We start from the raw sequence: 22,262 nt of genomic DNA, 5'->3' as shown, positions 1-22,262 counted from the left end.
AATAATTTTAAGAACATGAAAGCCTGGTATTTAATACATACTGGTCAAGTGAGCAATAAACAATTGTAAAGTTTCCTGAGGGCTCTCTTGCTCTGTCTCATCATCAGGAAGCTAAAGCATATGTTGGATGTTAGCCTGGGTGGACACAGTGTGTCCTATTTATTCAAGGTTTCTTTTGAAGCCACAATTTATAAGTTTTGTTTCTTAGGGGTACATGTCAAATTTCATTTAGCATTAGTTGGTATCCAGATACACTGAATAGCAAAAAGGCAGCAGTTGAGGGCAAAAAATTAAAAAAAAAAAAAAGCCTGCTATATGAGCAATAATGTCAGTTTCGTTTATGTAACGCACAGAGACCAAGACGAAAAATACAATGAGAAAGCTGACAGTAGGAAATCAAGATAAAAACTATCTGCTTAATTTAGAGGTGTAAAACTGCCCATGAAAAGGAGAAATACTAAAACAAATGTTTTTATATCAATAGCCAAAAGGATTTTAGAGGGAACTCTTTTAAATATTGTCTTTTAACCCTTAAAGTTCAATTACCTGGAGCATACTCATGTGAATGGTAGTTTTTACTTTTTCCATAAGAATGCTTAGCAAATTTTTCTGGAAGAAACTTCCCACTTTAAATACATAAAGGGATACTGATATGAATACAACACAGTGAAACCCACTGTTTTGTACAGTTAATCTGCATTAATTTAAAAAAAAGAAATAAAAATTATTATTATGCTTTCAATGTAGGTGTATATGTTTGTTCAAATAACTACTAGGTGTTACTAAATGCCTAGTAAGTTTTTTAAAAAAAAGAGGATACTTGAATAAACAATGCTTCACTTGAGTAGAAATTTACGTAAGTAGAAATCCAATGGATGACAGAGTATCTATAAAATTGGCGCAAATAAGACAATTAATTATTGAATAATGCTTTGTACCTATAAAGGTATTTTATATTTATTAGTTCATTTAAGTCCAAAACAGCCTGCGTGTTAGGTATCATAAGCCTAAGATTATAGATATGCAACATGTGGCTCAAAATGCAGTTAAGTTGTAAATTCAAGTCATCTACTTCCAAATGGATGTTTCAACTACAAGGCAGCAACCTTGGCAGGAAAGTATTATGGTTGTGATGCTTACAACTGTGAGACAGTGTATCATCCCATTGTAAATATCATTTCCCTAAGACTCATCCATGTTACTTGATTTAGTTATAGTTCATTCACACTCAATGCTGTTTTGCTCTATTACATGAATAGACCATAAGTTATTTATTCACTTGTCTATTGATGAATGTTTGTATTATTTCCATTTTTTAAATTACACCCAGTGCTTTGATAAACTTTTGTTTTTAGATGTCTCCTGGTGAACACACATAAGTGCTGGTCCTAATAACAGAATTACTGGATCATAAAGATGCATGCATGCTTGACTTCAGGGTGTCCAACTGTTCCCCGAAGTGTTTACAGTGATTTATAAAATACATCATATAATATTTTTACAAAGTTTAAAAAGAAAACTAAATAGCGGATCATTTTTAAATGTATGTATATGTGATACAATTTTAAAGCATGAGAGACAGAACCCAAATTATAAAATTCAGAATAGCAGTTAGTATTTAGCAAAGAGGGATGAAATTGGAGAATAGGGGCATACAGCTTCAAGGCATTGGTAATATTCTAGGTTTTAAGGCTGGTTTGGGATTCCAGGGTCTTTGTGATTAAGCTTTATATCCTACACATGTTATATGTATTCTTTTGTATGTACCAATATTTGCATATTTTTAAATCTTTGTTTGCACAATAATAAGGGCTTGAAAATGGTAGGAGCCATCGGAATTGTTCACAGAACTTAATAAATTTATTTTTTTCTTTTAACATGGAGATTAAAATAAAAAATAACACAAGTTTTTAATGTATTGTATCAAATTTTTATAATTTTGAGGTCCCCAAGATAATATCCCCTCTTATTCAATAGTTTTGCTTGTTTCTTCTTAGCCACCTCAATCAATGTTTATAAAAAATGGACCCTGGGAAATGAAGGAAGAGATTGAGTAACATTTACACTTCCAAAGGAATTTTTCCTCATGCTGAATACATCTATCTTGAAAATATTTAAATTAGCCAATTATCAAAGAAATAAAAGGATGGCAAATTACCAGCTCAGTGGTCCAAAAAAGAAATTAAAATTATCCTAAAAGTAAATGTCAGTATACATCCCCAGTAAGTATATCCATTTATAAGTTACATGTACCCTGTACCAAATGTTATGTACATTTGAACCATGCACAAAAGAAGACCTTACATGGAATTGAATAAAGATAATCTTAGTAGAAGATCTAATGTATTCTTCCTACAACCCAGTGGATGGTCTTGTGCTAATCAAGAACCTCTGCTTCAGAGAAACCATTCCAATTTTTAAGAATAGTGTTACACAAGTAGTCCAAACTTGCAAAATGGCACTGCTAGTTTGGTTACAGACACATAATGTTCAGTTCTCTATTTAAGCTACTTCTGCTATGAAGAAAATATGTCGGTCCAATTTAAAGTAGATAACACCAATTTGCTCAACAACTATGTTTATAAATACTGTAAATGAAGATCACAAGCACCATCTTAAGATATGATTATCTCCAGGAACTCAATGAAAAACACAAAAATGAAACCATGAGTGAAAAAAAAAAATCACTTTTGTGGAATGAAGTAATTGATTTTTTTTTTAAGTTTTTAAAGTTGATAGATCAACACCTTAAAAGACTTGTCTTTACCCAGGCTTTCTTTTATTAAAGTGCACAATCATCTAGGGTATATGCTTAAAGGAGTGATAGTTTGTTCCTAACAAAAGGATCTGAATTCCACAATTTGCCTTTTGCCAGAGGCATCGTTCCCCAAAGCACAGCTAACTGCATCTCCTGCTGTACCTGTAACAATTTAATTGTGTAAGTCAGCCTAGTCAAGCATCTCCAGCTCATGACTGGGAGACATGAAATTCATTGTCATTATTGTCCCTGTCATTTTGGATCATTATATCCTGCTGAAGAATTTTCCTCACTTCAATGCATTTTTACCTCCAGGATCCAGGGATTATAGCTGAGGTTGGGGTGGAGGCAGGACCGTGAACTACATTTACCTCAGGGGAGCCAGAGATTAAATTGGCTTTGCTCTCTCATGAGCTGAATTCATCTATTTGTATGCTGTGAGTTTTAGGCTGGAATAAAAATGAATATTCTAGTGAACACGGGGCTTTAATTTCCTCTTTGAAACATGGATGTAACCAACTTTTATTTACATTAGGAAAGCTGATGCAATTTCTTGTGGTTGCTATTTTCATATGTGCATGAGTAATACTTACAGGCATCGTCAGGTATGTAATAACAGACATTTCTCTCTGTCAACGTCTTGACTGGCACAAAGAAAGAATTTAAAGCTATAATTTTGTTCTACAGTTTCATTTTATAGAAGCTTAACGGGGGTATTTAATGGTTTTAAATATTTAATGATTTTTAATTATATCTCATTTTCTGTGCACTGGATTGGATGACTGAAGTCCAACTAGAATGGCACCAAAGATCCACACTGGGAACTAGAAAATTGAAATGGATAGAGAAAGATAAAGTAAATTCCTTAAGAAACTGGCTATCTCCCAGCAGCTGGTTCACATAATTTAAGAGCCCGCTAAGTTCACCCAAGGTGGCATGCCTTAAACACTTCTTGTTGAGGAAGAGTTGGCTTGGTCACCCTTTCATGATTGGAAATGACTGTGGCCAGGGCCAGCTGATGTGTCCCACTAAGAGAAAGCAAAGGGCTACATAGAAAACACTAGTACATGTCTCACTCAGAAAGCCAGACTTGACTGTTTAGAGAATACTTTCTCCAACTGAACATAAAAATAAAATACAACTAGAGGAAAGCCCGGTATGTCACTTTGTATCCCAACTTCCATTTCATGTGGATTTAACTGAGAAACTTGACATTTACTCTGTCTATACCGAAAAGATAGTAGTTATTCCTCCATGTGTCAGTTTGTTTTTAGCAGTTAATAATAAAATATGGCAATGGATCACAATGATGCCATATACAGAATAATCACCATCATTGCTGTATCAAAAGTGCAGAGAATTTACTCCATTAGCTTTATGAACTTTTGTGGGAAAGCTGATTTTGTCTTAATCATATGAAATAGCCATCAGAATTATTTAGGATAAACTGTGCTTATGAGTGATTAAGAAAACTCTTTGGACTTTTGTACATTTTAGATTTCAAATGGAATAGCCCTAATATGTCTATATTGACAAGATCTTAAAGGTTATCTCAGTTCTTGGACCAAGTTCATAAAAATATTTACTAGTCTTCCTCACTGCATTTTCACACTGTTATATTTCACTTTTCAATGGTGCTGAAGTAGCTGTATGATAATGTATCACCAATAACTTTTTAGTTAGCAAAACTTCATAGGATCACTTATAACACTTTTTCAACAGAATTAAAATTCTTCCTAGGTATGAGTTATAAAAATTATTATTTCTGTTCACTTTTAAATGGGTACTTATGTGAATTTAAGTATTTTAAAAGCAGTATTTCATGTAGCCTCAATTCATTTTGAAATCATTTAGGTGAACTATTATGGTTTGGATATGAATGATCCCCAAAAGCTCATGTGTTGAAAGTGTGATCCCCAATGCAGCAAAATTCAGAAGTGGAGTTTTGGGGGAATGGTTGGATCATGAAGCCTCTACCATTATCAGTGGATTTATCCATTTGAAGGATTAATAATTTGAAACTACAGGGAGGTGGTGGAAATTGTAGGCAGGTGGAGCATGGAAATAAGTAGATTCCTAGGCACATGCCTTTAAGGAATGTATCTTGTCCCTGGCCTTTTCCTCTCTACCTCTGTTTCTGCTTCTAGCTGTCTTGAGTTGAGCAGCTTTCCTCTGCTGCACCCTTCTGCCATAATATTGTGCCTCACCTCAGGCCCAAAGCAATAGAGCCTGTCAATTCTGATCTGAAACCATGAGTCAAAAGAAATCTTTCCTCGGGTCTGGGTCTGAGTTTTAGGCTGGAATAAAAATGAATAGTCTAGTGGTACAGTGCGCGAGGCCCTGGGTTCAATCCTCAACACCACATAAAACTAAATAAACAAAATGAATTTATTGTGTCTATCAAAAAAAATATATATATTAAAAAAAAGAAATCTTTCCTCCTTTTAATTGTTTGTGTCAGGTATTTCAGTATAGCAATGAAAAGCTGACTAACACACTGAGACTGTTATTATAGTCTCATAATAAACATTTATTAGGAAAAGTATGGGGTTTTTTCTTGTTAAGAAAGTTTTATCTTGGGTTTGTAATGGTTAATGTGCACAATGGTATTTTGTTCTCTTTGAATTAGTTTGAATTCTTCTTTTGGTCAAAGAATAAGGCATTTAACATTTTCTAAGCATGCATCTACTGCATTCAATTCTTTTACCTACAAGTTCCTCTGTAAGTTATTTCCATGCAGATTCTTAATTTGCCCATCACATTATATTAGATAAAACAGGAGTTGTCTCTATCTGTGAATACAGCTGTAAAACCAAAGGACCTTACTGTTGTATATTTTTGTTTTGCCTCACGTCAGGTATGACATAGTTAGGTCTATATCATTTCAGAACAAGGTGTAACAGCAAATAATGATCAGAATAGAATTATATAGAAAATAATTCTTGTTCAGTTCATTATTTAAGATTTTATAACCAATTTCCAAGTTAGCAATTTGAAATTATTTTCAATAACAATTTTAAAATTTTTCAATAATCTTTGCTCAACTTACAATTTTGTAACCTATAACAAGCTATAAAGATCAATTCTAGACTAAAGAAATTCTTCTTTCTCTTAATTCTAGTAGAATAATGTTTCCTCTTCATTATGTAACATAAATTTCCTTTGGTTTTTCCATGTAGAATCAATAAGAATCTATAATTCATAAGAATGCAAAAGTAACACATGACAGTCACAAATTCAGATATGATATCCAATAATATACCTCACGAGGTGATTCAGATATGCACAATCTAATAAATAAAATTAGTGGTTGCCCAATACAACACATGATATAGAAAATGAATAAAAATTTGAGAAGGTTTATAAGAAAAGGATGAGTAATAAAAGCAAAGGCAACAAACATTTCTATGTCAAGATGAGCAAGATGCTATTCACAGAATCCCTTCTTACTTCTCCTAAACCAAAAACCTCTTTACTGTAATCACTCAATAAACTACAATGGATGAACATTAAGGGTCTGATGCAGAGAAAGCAAATTCACAGTCAAGGTTGTCCTTTAACATGTAGGCTCAATCTAGGGCACCAAAAAAGTGGTTAAGTGGCCCCCTGTGGTGGTCAGATGTGGGAAGGCACTGCAAACTGTTAATTTTCTAGCTTTTATGTTTGTCTAAGACCCTTAACATTTTTTCTAATATTGTTGCTCCTGGGACATTTTCTTCAGTTTGGCCCCCGTGGCCCCCTTAGCATACACATTTTGCATTTATATATGAAAGACAGCTGAATTGATTCAGAAACATAACACTGGAAAGAAGAAGAAAAAAGGTAGGGTTGGCCTTGAGGACATCCCATAATATGAAGCATAGATATGAAAGTCTCTTTAAACAACAATAACAAAAAAATTCTACATGCTAAGAGTTTAAATATCTAACATCAAAGATAAAAGACAACATAATGTGGAAAGGGGAGAGTAACTGAGATACAAAGCCTAAGCTATGCTTTGTTCACAAAATTTCTAAGACCTTTTGAACAAGTATAATTATCTGTGTCCAGCTATTTCCTTGTAAATGGATATCCTTGGACCATTTTCCAGTCCCACACACCTTTTAAAACTACCAGTAAAATTTCACAAATGGCTTTGACTATTTTGTTTTGTGCCCCTTCTGTAGTTATATTAAGTGTTTAGAGTTCCTTTAAATAAAAGTGCACAAAAATATATTCTGTGTGTGCGCACACACACACACACACACACACAAAGAATTCATATTGAACACACAGCAAATGGACACTGGGTAATGTCACTGTTAGAAAACATCTAACATCAATAAAATAAGCAATAAAATCTTAGGGTTTGGTTTAACAGATGCAATGTTTATCTACCTTCATTACATAAATTATACTCTCAAGAATGTGTCCTATGCAAAATACAAATATGTCAATTTCAGCCCAAGGGGCATTTTTCTCTAGGTTTATAACCCCTTGAAAATAGAGGTTTCATCTAGAAAACCTAACAGATCCTCAGCTGCTTTCAACATTATAATATATTCATAAGGCAAGTATTCACTGGCAAACATATAACAAATTAAATGGCACGAGGGTGGGGTCCAAATCCATAACAATGAGAAATGGACCAAACCAACCATGAGACACATGTAGAAATTAGAGAAGAAAAGGAGTATGTAAAATAAACAACATTAGAAGCAAAAACATTATAGGTAGTTTTTCAGCCAGTGCTAAAGAAAATGGTGAACCAGTGCATGTACATGTGTGCATTTGTATGCTGTCTAAGATTAGCATTAAAAGTAAAACTGCAAAACTACCTCATTAAGAATTTACTGTAAGGGTCATAGTATGTTCTAAGGGGTCATAGTAAGAAAGAAAAATATCTTGCAAAAAAAATCAAAACATCACCTACCGTCATAGTAGACAATCGCTCCTACCAGTTTGTCCTTCTGAAGCATGGGGAAATGCTCAAGGGCTCTTGATTTGCTGAGGACATAACTGCTCTTCAGGCAATTACTTCCTGCAACCAGATCGTACAGCTTGATTCCTACCCAGTAGTAAGGTAACTGCCACCATCTACAGCATAAATAGGGAAAACGGTTTCTTTAAAAACAGAGTATAATGTAACAGAATGCCACCTTAAATTACAAGAAACTTTTCTCCTGTTTTTTGAGTTCTTGTCACACTAAGCTGCTAAAGCTGGCCTCAAACTTGCAATCTTCCTGACTTGGCCTCCAGTGTCACTGGGATTATAGACAAGCAACACTGCACCTGGCTAAGAGACTTTTCATATAAGAAAAACAAAGCATACCTACAAAAGGGACAGGAGCCCTATGTAACTATTTTTGACAACAATCTAGCTGAAGTATATAAGTAAATGAATCAGTGAGATTTCAAATGAATCTTCTCTAAGAATCTTATTCTGGCTATATATTACACCTCTTTGAGGAACATTAAAAATAAATACAAATGCCTGGCCCTCACATATCCAGAGACTGATGTAAATAGAGTAGGGTAGGGCCAGGCGACTATAACATGCACCCAGCAAAGAGAATCACTGATCTAAGAAATTCTCAGAAATCTAGAGCAAAAGATGGCCAAAACTGTAATATCTATTTCAAGCCCTCACTACATTAATGCAGCTAAATGAGCAGCACTATCCACTTTTTTTCATATTACTGAGCCTGAATACACAAACTTAGGCAACATCACAGATAGTTTCCACAACATTAGGAAACTGGATTTTCTAATTTATAACCTGATATTTCCTAGCAAAATTTCAGTTTTTGCTAGCTCAGACATTTAAAATGACCTCAAATAGTTGAGTTTTGAGTTGCTATGTTGTAGATTCAGATTTTGCAACACAGTACCATTTGGGTCTGTATTTTACACCCTGCACATGACTCTCTAATATTCCTTAGCACAGATGTAGTTTCTCATATACATACTCCCAGGAAATGGAATAAGATACTGCTAATTATAAAAACAGAACACAACCTCCATTGCTTTCAAGGTCTGGTCTGTAGAGATAAGTCTGCAGAGTATTTAGGAAAACCCACATTTTAAATACACCTAAGAAAATGTTTGAAAGGGACTCAAGATTAGGACTACTTAAAACCACATTAAGTAACACACATGGAGGGATTATTTCCATTAAAACTGTGTTGTTCTATTGACCTCAGACATGCAATAATATACAGGTGATACCAAAAGGCTTACTTGTAAATTGGAAGCATTATAGGTAATGGAGCTGATAAATGGGGAGCAATTTCTAGTAGGTTGGCACGCTCATGAAGGGCTTCTTTTACCATCCTATACTGAAAATCAAAACAGAGAAAATTAGTTTGGCAGTAACAGATCATAATATTTTCAAATGGCAAATAGACACCCTGCCAACTGATTGATACACAGAAACCTTCTACCTCTGAGCGAGGATAGCTCCCTCCTAATCAAATTTCTAATAATACATCATGCTGTCAACCTCAAAGATTTTTTAGAAACCTTAACTGTATTTGCATAGGAGAAAAACATGCTGTCAGAGTTCCCAGGTGTAAGATATTTTCCTGACTTGAGTTACAAGATTATTGTAACCATTTATCTTGCATTCTCTGTATTGTCCCCCTTTCTCAGTTCCCCATAATATTTTCTCCATGTTAGATAACAGATTGTTCAAATTCATGCTAAAAGTTTCCTTCTTGCCTTCACTAAATCCAGCAAAGATGCTATGCAGCAGTTGCACAGTACTTTACAGGTAGATTATTAAAAAAAGCTTTTAACTTAACTCCTGTGATTATCATTATGCCTCTCTAAAGAGCTAGCATTACTATTATAATACTAATTTCACAAATACAAAGATTAAGGTTCATAGATATTCAGCAAATAATGCAGAACACATCATCAGTTAGCTGACTCTATATCCATACTGGGTTTTTTTTTTTTCTTTCTTTCTTTCTTACTTTTTTGCATTCATCATATGCTGAAGAGAAACATAGGAAAAAGGGACAGATTCAAAACTAACTTGTCAAGGAAAAAAGGGGGACAGATTCAAAACTTGACAATGTCAAGTCAGTGCTTCTGTGTTTTTCATGTACGAAAAGCAGATAGGGAGTGCAGCTGATTTTTTTTTTTTTTACCCCTCTGGGAAATGTCATCTTCCACACTGCCTTGGCAGTTTTCAAATGGTGGCAGACTGGACACAATAAAGTGTGACATAGGAAAAGCATGACTCAGATCATCTTTTCCTTAAGAATATGTCAGTGACAATATAAGCGTATGATTGCAGTTGCAGTTAAGAGGATCAATTTGGCACTCCCTCTGCATTACAACACAGCTCCCCTGAAACAGCTTGCAAAGGAGCAATTTGGTGGCCACTGGCAAAAACCCAATCACAATTGTTAAAAGGCAACACATCCAAAAGTGATTTTGTAAATCTGCTACTTTGACATGCTTCTGAAGAAAAAGCTCTTGATTACCCATAAACATAATACTACAGGAAAGAACTGACACACCTCTCCTGAAAGATATTATGGCAGCACACACTAAATAGGTGTTTCCAACAGGAAGAAATGTTAAAAGCCATTAAAAAAAAAAAAAAGAGTCTGATTTAATTGGGTAGAAAAAGCATAGTCGCAATTTTTGTTTAACAACCAGCATACACAATTACCTGCTCAATATCCAACTTCATGATGGCCTTCTGAAGATATCTCACCCCACCATGGATCAATTTAGTGCTTCTGCTGCTGGTCCCTGATGAGAAATCATCTCTTTCTACAAGGGCTGTTTTTAGTCCTGTGTAACCAGAAAACCAAATTAACTTCTTAAATTACACAATTTGTATGTAATTCATTAAAGGCACTTCTCCAGGGTAGAGACAATCACAAGAAAAATTAGTCTGAACATGGATAAATTTGTATTCAAAGTGCAGTGCACTGTCTATATTATAATTAAGAGATTTTAGGCTCTTCCTGGGGGAAAAGTCAAGCCAGTACTAGAAGCATATTAAACTGGGAATGAATCACAGCTAGAAAATATTACAGTACAATTTCATGGCAGCAACACGCTCTGGTACATTTAGGGGGTCAAAGGAGAGCTTGCACCCTTCTTTATCCACATAGAGAAACTGCATGTTATAGCAAAGCCTTCTGGAACATACCTATCCTCCCTACAAGAGCCAAGACATCTTCCAGCTCCTTATCTCTGATCTATTCTAATACATCACCAATAAACCTGAGACTTCTGGTGTGTGCTTACTCCTACTTGAAAATGTGTCTGGGGTGTTTTTACGTGTTATAGTGGGTATAGAAAGGGGAAAGATATCACAACAGGATGAAAGAAGAGAATAAGTTCTAATATTGAGAGTTTATGGTCTAAAACATTTGAACATGATAATATTTTAGAGTTATAAGAAAATACCATCCAGGACAAATGAACACCATGTATCTATAAAGAAAATATTCTCTATGAGCTGAGGTTGAGCAAAAATGGGTAAATTCTAGAAGTCAGTCAGCCCCTTTATTTGAGGGTGCTCTTAGGGGAAAATATATATATGTTTTATTTTACAACAGAAACAAATATGCCTCTTCAGGATTGTAGAGGACCAGCAGTTCTACAAATGTTACAAATCTAGAGATGAAAACCAAACTTCACAAGACCCAGAGTCTACACCATCCCCAAGCAGGGAGGAACTTCCACGGGCAGGCACAATCTTAGGGGTGACAGAATGTCATGGAATCCAATTACAATGAGAATATGCAACTGGAGCAGTCTGGGCTCACAACGCTTGAACAGGAGAACCTGTGCATGTATTCAATGCAGAGCCATTTATTACAATGAATACCAAAGGGTCGTTTTTATAACTTTTAGCAGTTTAAATATCGTGCCCAAATGTCATCATAAAATCAGGGCAATTCCCTTGACTTCAAAGGACAAAATATTTGAAAAGTGTGGAGAAAAAAAGTAGAGAATTTTGATTCAAGGTCAAAAACTGCTACAGCCCTAACTAACTAGTAAAATAACACAGAAATTATAAGTATCATGGACCCAAGGCACTCTTTTTAATCATGAATGCCAAAGAAAGTTCTGTAGCATTCTGACCTATTAAACAATAGCAATGCACAGTAAATTTAGAATTTCATACTGGATACATTTGAGACACAAAAAAAGCAAGTTAGGACATATTTCATAAACTATATTGGAACCATATTGGAAGTGTTGATGCTAGATATGAATTAGGCATGGACCAGACTGTTGAGTAATTCCCAGCTAAAACAGAGGCAAGCAAACAAAGAGCCCCAGAGTTTTATAAGGGTCACATTAAAAAACACAGAAGACTCTCCTCTTACTCCAGTTTAGAAGTTGAATTCAGGACATAAATCCAAAATAGTCAGAATTACATTTGCAAATCTCTTAAGAAAGCACTGTCTCAGTAAGCTATATCACCTTTACTTAGTAAGTCCAACCCAGAGAGTTCTTCTTTCATCACTAAAATAAACCATTTTTTCTTCACTTGAAGATCAGACGAGGGAGTTGACTTTCAAATGGCATTTAGGAGCCAGATTATTTAAAATATTTAAAGATTGTGATTCTTTAAACCCTAGAATCACAATCACAGCTTCAAGATGCCCATACTAGAGAGGCAGAGAAGTGAAACTGAGAGGAAAAACAGCATCCATCCAATCACAACAACCTCACCTGGGTCTGCATAAAGATGTCCAAGAGCCTGCTGAGACTCCTTAGATAGTCCCCAGGCATCCAACTTCCCCCACTTAGTATGTAACCGATTGCTCTTGAATGTGGGCTAGACCTAGAACCTTTTTTCTAAAGAGCAGAACCTACCAACCATGAGGGCAAGTTACTTTGGTGATTCAGTTACAAAAAACTGGGACACATTCTCTCGTGGTACCACTCTCTCTTGCCCTCCCATTTGCTCTGGTGAAGCAAGCCTCATGCTGTGAGTCCAAAAACCAAAGAAAGGCCATACACAACAGGTCATGAGCAACAAAAGCCATTGGGAAGGGAACCCTCCCACACCTTCCCATAGGAGTCACAAGGAAGCACTGCAACCTGAGAGAGTCACAGAACCTGAAGACTCAGCTAAGGCTCACTCACATTTCCTGACCCTCTGAAACAAAGTGATATTGTTGTTTTAAGCCACTAAATTTGGGGCATAGTTTATGGATGACAAAATTACTTGTGTTAAGAATAATTGCAGCCAAGTTGGGAGTTTTCAACAGTCTCTGGGGATGGGTCTTCAGAAAAGTCTCAGTCTACAGAGTGGTTTTCAAGATGGGTAGAGCACAAGAAAGGAGTTATCATTGGCAAAGACCAGTTTAAGAAAAGGTAGTCAATGCTTGAAATGACCCAGCTTATTCAAGGACTGCTTATCACTCAAAGGCTGAGAGCTGGGTACAAGGGGACAATGTGAAGGAGATCAGTGGAAGAACTGACAAAGATCACAAATTTGACAAAGAATTAACAAATTCATCTACTTTGGAACATTTGAATCCTGTCCTACAGGCTATTGGTTCTCACAAGTAAGTAATTTCTGGATCTCTTCAAAAGGGAAATTTCTCTGAGAATGTGGCTCCAGGTTCTGGGTCATTTTTAGAAAGAAATACTTCATTAGAAAGTACAAGATTTGGCATCATTGTCACCCAACCATGAATATCAGTACTGTATTCAGTTATAGGGTATCCATTCTGAGGAACTAGAGTATGCTTGTTAATTATTTTTATTATAAAAAATGAATTAAATTTAATTGTTTTCTAGAATTTCTCAGCTATTGTTTTGAGAAATGCTATTATGTTGCATGTCAAGGGAACCACTAAAGTGTTTTAAGATGAGAAGTCTGATTGATGTTCCAGAAAGATTTTTCTGACTGGGTGGGTAGTAGGTGCAACTAAAGAAGGACTCCAGAGGGCTCAGTTCTCCTTGAGAGGACCAGGGCACACAGAAAGAGCAGAGCAGTGAGGATCCAGCCTCCCAAAGCGAAAGATGGTGCTGGAGGGTTATAAGAAGAGAGAATTTTATGGGCTGAGTTGTCAGGGTAGATTTTTTTTTTTCTTTCCCAAACTGATTCAGTGTGAGGCAGAGAACTACTTCAAGAATTAGCAAGCCATCTCAGGAGGATATTTCAAGAAATATAAGTGAGAGCTAACACTTTCAAGCTCTCCAAACTGCTTTTTCCAGTACTGGACATTTTAGAAGTTATTCACATGTATTTGTGTGAGAAGCCCTAGTGAATACCAACAAAAATTAAAATGAGCCCCTCAGTCAAACTGGACTGGTTTTGTTGTTGTTGTTTTGTACCATTATTTCCATGATTTCTGGGGAGAAATTAGACTATTCCTTTCAGGATAAAACCAAACATGTCTCCAAAATTACAACTCAATGGATATACTAAAGCACCATGTAACCTAAAAGTTACTAAACATTTCTCTATAAAACTATTATAAAAAAAAACCTAAAACAACCATAAAGCTATTTTTAAAAACTCTATAAAAGGAAAAGAGTTAAAATTTTTCAACTGCTACTGTATGTCAAATGTTCTGAGTTTCTTATTTTTGTTGGATGAGAATGTGGGAATCAGGAAGGTGGAAGGTAACACAGATTCAAGACATTACTAGAAGTTATAACAGCTTCTCATAACTTTTTTCCTTTACTGATTAACCAACTGCAGGAAAAACAACAAAATTTCTAAAAGTCTTTTGATGTTCTAGTGTGGCTTTGTTATCTAATGTGTTCTTTCCTATTTCCTCAAGAATTAATGATCTAAATTTAAAAGCTTGGTTTTATACTTTAAGTATAAGGTGAGGAAATTATTTTATCCTCTCAAACTAAGTAGTATTTTTTAATGAAATTCAATGCTCATAATTTTGTGTTCCTAGGTAAAATAATTAAGTTTAAAGAACATGAAAAATAAAGTATCCAGGATTCAAGTCACTGTTCATTACTATGGATCTGAAGAGTCTCAGCAAGATTGTCCTTCAGGGAAGAGTAAGTTCCCCTTACCCAGGCAGGGAAGGCTGGGCTCTCTGTGCATTTAAGGTAATTTGCTACTATTTCAAGATTTAATGAGAGGCTGAGGACATAGATCAGTGTTAGAGTACTTGCCTAGCATGCTCAAGGGCCTAGTGTCCATCCCCAGCACCACTAACAAAACAAAAAATTAAATAAAAAATATTTTATTAGTAATACTTTGTGGGTTCCTTCTTCCCTCCCCCCTTTCCTTCCTTCCTCCTTTCCATTCTTTCTTTTGTGTACTTTTTGTTAGCAATTACTTTCTATGGATAGCAATAAGGTACATTGACCTTATTATAGATGACCGATAAACCAGATCATTTGACAGTGATATTATTATTTTATTTTTTATTATTGATTACTTTTGATAAGAAGTCTCAGGAATTTCATAACAGTGATAAAATAATTTCTGGAGTAAAATTACTCTGAAATCTTAGGAGGGATAACAAGGTCAGTTACAGAGAAAGAATAAGATCGACTTGAAATCTCCCTTTCACTTATCTTCATCCTACATTCTTGCAAGATGGACTGGTATTTTCTGGACAGGGCAAGGAGTCTGGGCTGAGCACAGCTCTGGTTCAGCAAAGCTTTGTCTTTTCTGAGCTGATTGAGAGTGCCCTGCTACTTCCACCTAAACCCATTCGTGTTCAAGACAGTTGAGTGAATACAGAGGGATAATTACAATCTAAGGGGAGAAATGGTACGACATTTAACTTTCACAACATGGAATAGAACAGACGTACATTTTAATACCTTTTACTGATTATCTTATTATGCATGAAAACATGCTCAATATAATAAATGCAAAGAAGCAAAGAGAACAAAATAAAACTCTCCTGTAATTACACTACTCAGAGATAACCACAGTTGACATTTGGGTGTTTAAATGTTCACATTTTCTATGCATGTATATAATCACATATGTACATTTTTATAAAAATAGGATCATATACCATATTTAAGGTTTTTTAATTTAACACTGTTTATTGTAAACATTTATCCATGTCAATAAATATTTTTCTAGAATATTATTTTTAAAGCATGATGATATTATATTAAATGTTTACACTGATTTATTTATTCAATTCCTTATTTATGAATACTTATTTTCTTTTTTCATTATTACAGCCAGTACTTCAAGATTGTATTTTCATTTAAAATCCCTGTATAATTATTTCATTAGGATAAAATTTCAGAAATGTCATTATAAAGATGTTTTTAAATAGAAAGGCAAGAAGAAGAATCACTATGGAGTAACTGTCAAAGGCACCAAGGTAATAACACACAAATCAGAAAACTTAAGATACTTTGTACGTTAGAACCATAAGCATAGGTATTAAATTCACAGCTCCATGAAGAAAAACTGATATCGTTTAAAGAAAGGTTAGATAATCTTTCTTTAGAAAAGCTTTGGGCACTTAACTTTGGATTTCAGACAGCCACTGCCATTAATAAGAAAAAGGGACTAACCCAAAGGCTGAACATTTTATATGAAGGATCAATTTCTTTAAAAAATAATGCCACTGTACAGCTGCAAAGTCATTCTGGATTTGACTGGGATCCTGTGCTTTGCCTGGCATTTCCTGACAGTGAATGTGAGCATTTTATAGAAGCACAAATATACTCAATTGTTACTTTAATATCTATTTTTGTGTTTATATTAGAAAATGGATAAACTATCAATAAAAGATACTATGTTAAGTTAAATTATGTCATTAACATACTCTGTGTTCCTTAAATGCACATGTGATTTTAAAGTCACAAAACTGTATTAAGTTATAAAATTGTAATAATACTGTTCAGGAAAAAGAAAGTCTCTGGTGCTGTGGTTTCTCCTTTTACATTCTTCTTGTTAAAATAGCCAATGTTCAAAACAAGAATATCTCAACGACACAGGAGAAGAGAAAATAATAAAAATAATACATTGCTGGCTTCCTAGTTATAAAACACAGAAGCAACAAAGGTCAATTATGTTCTATGCTTATGCTTAAACAGGAATACAACCAGCCATGATGAGGAAAGGTAATAAAGCCAGATGAGCACTGAATGCTGGGACTGAAGAAGGGCTCTGCCTCTTGCACAAGGAGTTTGGCAAGCTACTCTTAACCACTGTTTGGGCCTGGGACATGGCCAGGATGCAGGATGACAGACGCATTCTAGACAGCAGCATAGCAAGGCATAAGCTGGTTCAGCATATGGTCTGAAGGGACCACAAGATCAACATGGGTCAGAAGGCTAAATCTGCTTTCAGGAAAAGTCCCTAAAGGGCATTGAGGATAGCAATAACTGCACAAGGGCATGGAAATAGAGCATGATACCAAGCTGATCTAATGTAATAGGCACAAAGGAACCAAAAAAAAAGCAAAGCAAAAAGATAGGTTAAAGAAATATAAAATTGATACAGAATCCAAATAAATATAACTGGATTAATTCATTTACTATCTACTAAGTATTTAAAAAATGCAAAAAATGGAATTCAGCTACATACTATTTACCAAAGACAAACTCAAACAAAAAGGTATGGAAAAATTAAAAACAGCTATAACAAACCCTGTCTGTTTGACATGTTATAAATATTTTCCAAATTTCACACTATTTTATTTTATTATTTTTTGCCATTGACAAATTATAATTTTTATGAAATCCAATTTAGGAGATTTTTTTCTTTATAGTTTATTGGTGTTGTGCTAAGAAAATATTTTCCTACTCCATTTTTTTTTAAAATTCATGTACACATTCTAATAATTTTTTGGAGTTTTGTTGTTAAATCCTTGATCCACATGGAGTATGATAAATACGACACATATACTTGTATACACATATACACACAAATTGGAGAGGTTGGATACTCCAACAAAATTTACTAAGTAACCAGTAATAACAGATTTGAAATGCTATCTTCACCATATTCTAAACTTTACATATTTACATTTATTTCTTGACTCTCACTTTAGTTCCAGTGATGTCTATATTCCCTTACCAAATTACTTTAATTGTGTAGCTTTAGGATACACTTTCATTTCTTATGGGTCTCTACTTTTCTTATCAGTATTTTTTTCAATATTAATCTAACAAATCTCACAGGTCTATTTCTCCAGATGAAGTTTAACACAGCTTTTCATTTCTTTCCTGAACCTGATCCCTACACCAAAGAAAAACTATATTAATCAAAATTATGTTAAATTTCCAGATTAATGTTAAGAGGGATTTGCAATTTAGTGTTATTAGCAGTGTCCGGCAAACAACAAACTTTTTGCAAGTCTACTTTGGGGGATTTTTCCCTAACCTCATGGCAAGGGGGTAGGGAAGAAGCTGAGTCAGGTAGGCCTCTAATTCCCAGAATGCACTCTTAACAAGGCTTTCCCTTCTCTGCATTTTTTCTGCAATGCACAAACCTTTACTTAAGGGGAAGAAAGTTATTATTATTCTCCATTATCCCTGAGAAACTTGAAGTTCTCTGTAAAGTTAAGTCCCTTCTGGAAGGTAATGGAGCTAATCAAAGGAAGCCAATGTTAGACCCCAGTTAATTCTACCTCCATAACTATGTCCTTAATCACTATGCAAAACTGCCTTAGAATCAGAATCACATCATTTGGGGTAAAAATGGGAGTTCATAACCCACTTGAATCGAATGTATGAAAAATGATATGTCAAGAGTTTTGTAATGTTTTGAATAACCAATAAAAAAAACTGCCTTAGATGTGGAAAAATTATGGTGATAGTCAGACACCATTATAAATTAAAAGTACATATGAATTTTTAAGAAAGAAAAACAATGTTTTCCTCCAGCAAGAGGCAGTCTTATCTGGAATGTGAACTGAAGCCATGAGAGTTAAAATGCACTGGGTGATCCCAGACACATAGAGATAAAGTCACATAAAAGAATATAAATAACTAATGAAAACACTTGGTAGAACCCTGAGGGAGTAAATATATTTATCAGATGCTCCTTATTCCTGCTTCCTTTAGGAGCAAAGTGCCCACAACTGGGCATCAGGGCTGTGCTTCTGCCCAGAAACTGGACACAGAGGTGTTAAATGGTGAAGAAATTTCTATTGATCCTAGAGACCTGCAGGAAAACGTGAGGAGAATTGTGCATATTATGTTTATAAAATAATATTCCCAAATGAAACAAATGAAAATTGATTCTCAAGAAAATGCCAATGATGAGAATGCAAACAAAGGTTCATTATGAAGACTCTACAGATTCTTCTCTTCCCTCCACAGCCTTCGCTTTTCCATCACCAAAATTGCATTTGGGCACAGTATTTTATCAAAAAGCTTGTGCAAACATTTTTATACAAGCCCTTTAACATCTAGTGGTTCCCCAAAAACTTTGATGTCCTGAAAAATCTAATTATTACTGGTAACTTTAAAAGATCACAGTAATTTATTTTTGTCAAATGTGACTAAAGATTAATGGATACAATCAGGAATAATTTGGTAAAAACATATCAAACGCAGAGAAAGCAAAATTTGTTGTTAAGTGAAGCATCAAATATAATAAAGGAGCAAATTCCATGAATGAACAGCAACAATGCACAATTCATTAACCAAATGCCCATGATTATTTCACACTTCAGAGGGCTACTGATATGATCAGAAATTGTAGTAAAAGGATAAATATAGATTACCTTCAGCATCTCTTTATACATTTTAATTATAAACACTACTCCCAGAAAGCCACCAGCATCTCTTCTGCAAATCACAATTCCATATACATATATATTTAAGACATTCTTCAGCAACTGTCTTAAGATAATAATCAATATATCAAGAGATGTTAAAAGTGCATTATTTTTTTTTATTAACTATAAGATTAAAAACCTGATCAATATTCAGGTTCTGAAACTCTTACCAAAATCATGATCATGATCATGATCACAATCATGATGATCATGATGACCATTCTCATCATCATCACCATCACCCCCACAATCATGAGATAATTCACTCATTAAACCGTGGTCACTACTGAATTCCCTTCATTATTCAAAGAAAACAATTATTTTATAACAAATATTAATAAACTAAGCTTCTTGCAGACAATGATGACTCTTTTTAAAAATACTATTATTTTATTTATTTATATTTTTTTATTAGTTACTCATTATTTTTTTAATGTGGTGCTGATGATCAAACCCAGTGGCTCGCGCATGCTAGGCAAGCACTCCACCACTGAGCTACAACCCAAGCACAAGGCTGACTCTTAAAATTATTTGTATTCTCAGAGCTTGTTCAATACTTGACTCATAAATATCATTATTTTAAATAGAAAAAAACCTAAGTTGGGGATGTAGCTCAGTGGTAGAGCACATGTTTGGCAGGATGAGGCTCTGGGTTCAATGCCTAGCATGAAAAAAAATTTTTTTTTTAAACTGCACTCATTAAGTGGAAAAAAATGGAATTTTTTCATTAAAAAATGAATACTATATACATGTAAATGATGACTACACTGCTATGGCAAAGAAACACTAGAAAAGAGTAATGCAATCTTATCTATGTTTTTGAAATGAAAAGGAGTAACAGGGATTTGGCGATCAACTTGTTGTCAGTTATTCAATCTATCCTAACTTTTCTACCAAAGTCTGCATTTCTAACTTCTCTTACGTCTTGCCCGCTTCAGCTTGTGGTCTACCTTTAAGCAATTTCCTCTGCTTCCATGGAATCTGTCCTCATTTTTTTTTCCTTTTACCTCTAATGCCCAGTCTATTCTCAGTTTGGGATTCTATCCTACTATTTTATCTGCCTTTACTTTCAGCAATACAGAACACACATACACACATTCACGTGTGCATGCATGCGCACACGCGTGCACACACACACACACAAAAAAAAATATCGTACTTGGAAAACAAGTCTACATTTTCTAATCTAAACAAAGAACCTCCAGAGCACTTTATTACCTTCTCCATAAGGTAGTTCATGCCTGCTCTACTCTCAAGTCCCTTCCTCCCACCCATAAGCAGAACATCTCACTTGGGTTTTGTTTATTTAGGAATACTTCACACACAAGCTCCCTGTTTTACATCTTAGAATCTTCACCTTTTGTTTCTGTCTCTGAGAAACAAATCTCATCCTCCTGCCAAAATTCAGACTCATCTTTGAAATTCCTCTCCTTGTTATTTCACATAGCCTTGCTCCATATGCTCCCCTTCTATTCCTTGCATTTAAAGCTTCTCCTCCTGCCTGGCTTTTTACTGAGTCTACAAGAATATTCACATAAGTCATATCTTAACAAGGAAAAAGAAAAAGGAAAAGGAAGAAATCTTGGGATATATTCCCTCCCTTCTATACATCCTAATGCACCATCAGGTTACGTCCATTCTATTTCAATTGTCTCCAGACCTCTTGAAAGCATGTGCCCATCTCTGTTCCTTCCATATCACCAAGTGATGTTCTCCAAACCTACAGTATCCCAAAGGCCTGTTCAGTAATGTCAAATCCCTCTCCTGGCACTACAAACCGAGTCCTGCCTTCCTATTATTCTCTCATATTATCCCCATTTATTTGGTTCATGCTCCAATTAAAGTGCTTCTGTCTCCTACACACACTGATTCTATGCTGCTCTTTCTGCATGTTCCTTCAGCTTGGAACACTCTTAACAAGCAATATTTGCCTATTAAAATTTCTACTATGCTAAACAGCAGCTTGTTGACTAACAATTCTCCATAGATATGACTACCTTTATGTTTACATGTTTATAATGTTGCCTGAGCCCTCTGAAAGACACATTCTCTTTAATGGAGACTGGTCTACATAATCACTATAGAATTGTGAGCACACTAAAGTTACTCGCATTTGTATTCTCCTGTAGTACCTTTCATTGCCAAGCATACAGTAGGTACTCAGTGAATAGCTGCAGAATTGATATAAAAACAATGGCTATGTATTTTAGTACAATTACGTGAAATAACTAGAGATGCCAAGAAACATATTTTCCTAAACCCTCCTGGAGAAATGATATTTTTGATACACACCCAGTATATTTTAATTTCTGGAATTAGTAGTCCCAAGAAAGACCTCACACTCCTGCCCAGGCCTCCAAGATAAAAAGCTAGGTTCAAAATTACCATATGAAGATAATAGGTGTTAACCTATCCACTTTAGAATGTTCCAGAATATTCTGGTTCAAATTATATTACATGACTGGAAACAGGAATTTATATGAAAATTGGGGTCTACATGGTAACTGAGTAGATTTCAGTGCCTATATTTTGAACTAACCATTATGAGGGTTAATTTAAAAAAAAAAGGACTGAGGCTGTGAGGTTTTCATGGACTAAAACCTAAGTGGCAGTCCTGTGAAATCACAGTAATCTAAGTAATATCTGTTTGTGTGAACTTCAATCTCCTTAAATTAATTTCATGAGTAAATTCTACAAGATATGTAAGATAACTAATTAAAACAGGATGATGGTGGTGGTAAATCAATATATTTGAGAAAAAATATCTGTATAATAAATTATCATCATTAAGTATAAAA

The 22,262-nt window shown here is 34.8% G+C and overlaps 1 protein-coding gene across 6 annotated transcripts in view; it reads right to left on the bottom strand.

The window, feature by feature from the left end:
• The window catches only part of Gpd2 (glycerol-3-phosphate dehydrogenase 2), a 194,802-nt gene that overhangs the window by 124,890 nt on the left and 47,650 nt on the right, over positions 1-22,262 (bottom strand). For all 6 annotated transcript variants that reach the window (XM_048812290.1, XM_048812288.1, XM_015479192.2 and 3 more), the window contains 3 exons: positions 10,422-10,546; positions 8,978-9,075; positions 7,671-7,834 (listed from right to left, as the gene is read on the bottom strand). In XM_048812290.1, coding sequence (XP_048668247.1) covers positions 7,671-7,834; positions 8,978-9,075; positions 10,422-10,546 — 387 coding nt within the window. The remainder of the gene's footprint in view (positions 1-7,670; positions 7,835-8,977; positions 9,076-10,421; positions 10,547-22,262) is intronic.

Source organism: Marmota marmota, unplaced genomic scaffold (assembly GCF_001458135.2).
Source record: "Marmota marmota marmota unplaced genomic scaffold, marMar, whole genome shotgun sequence".
NCBI classification, from domain to species: domain Eukaryota; kingdom Metazoa; phylum Chordata; class Mammalia; order Rodentia; family Sciuridae; genus Marmota; species Marmota marmota.
Note: the sequence above shows the minus strand (reverse complement) of the source record. Positions and strands in the feature narration are given on the sequence as shown.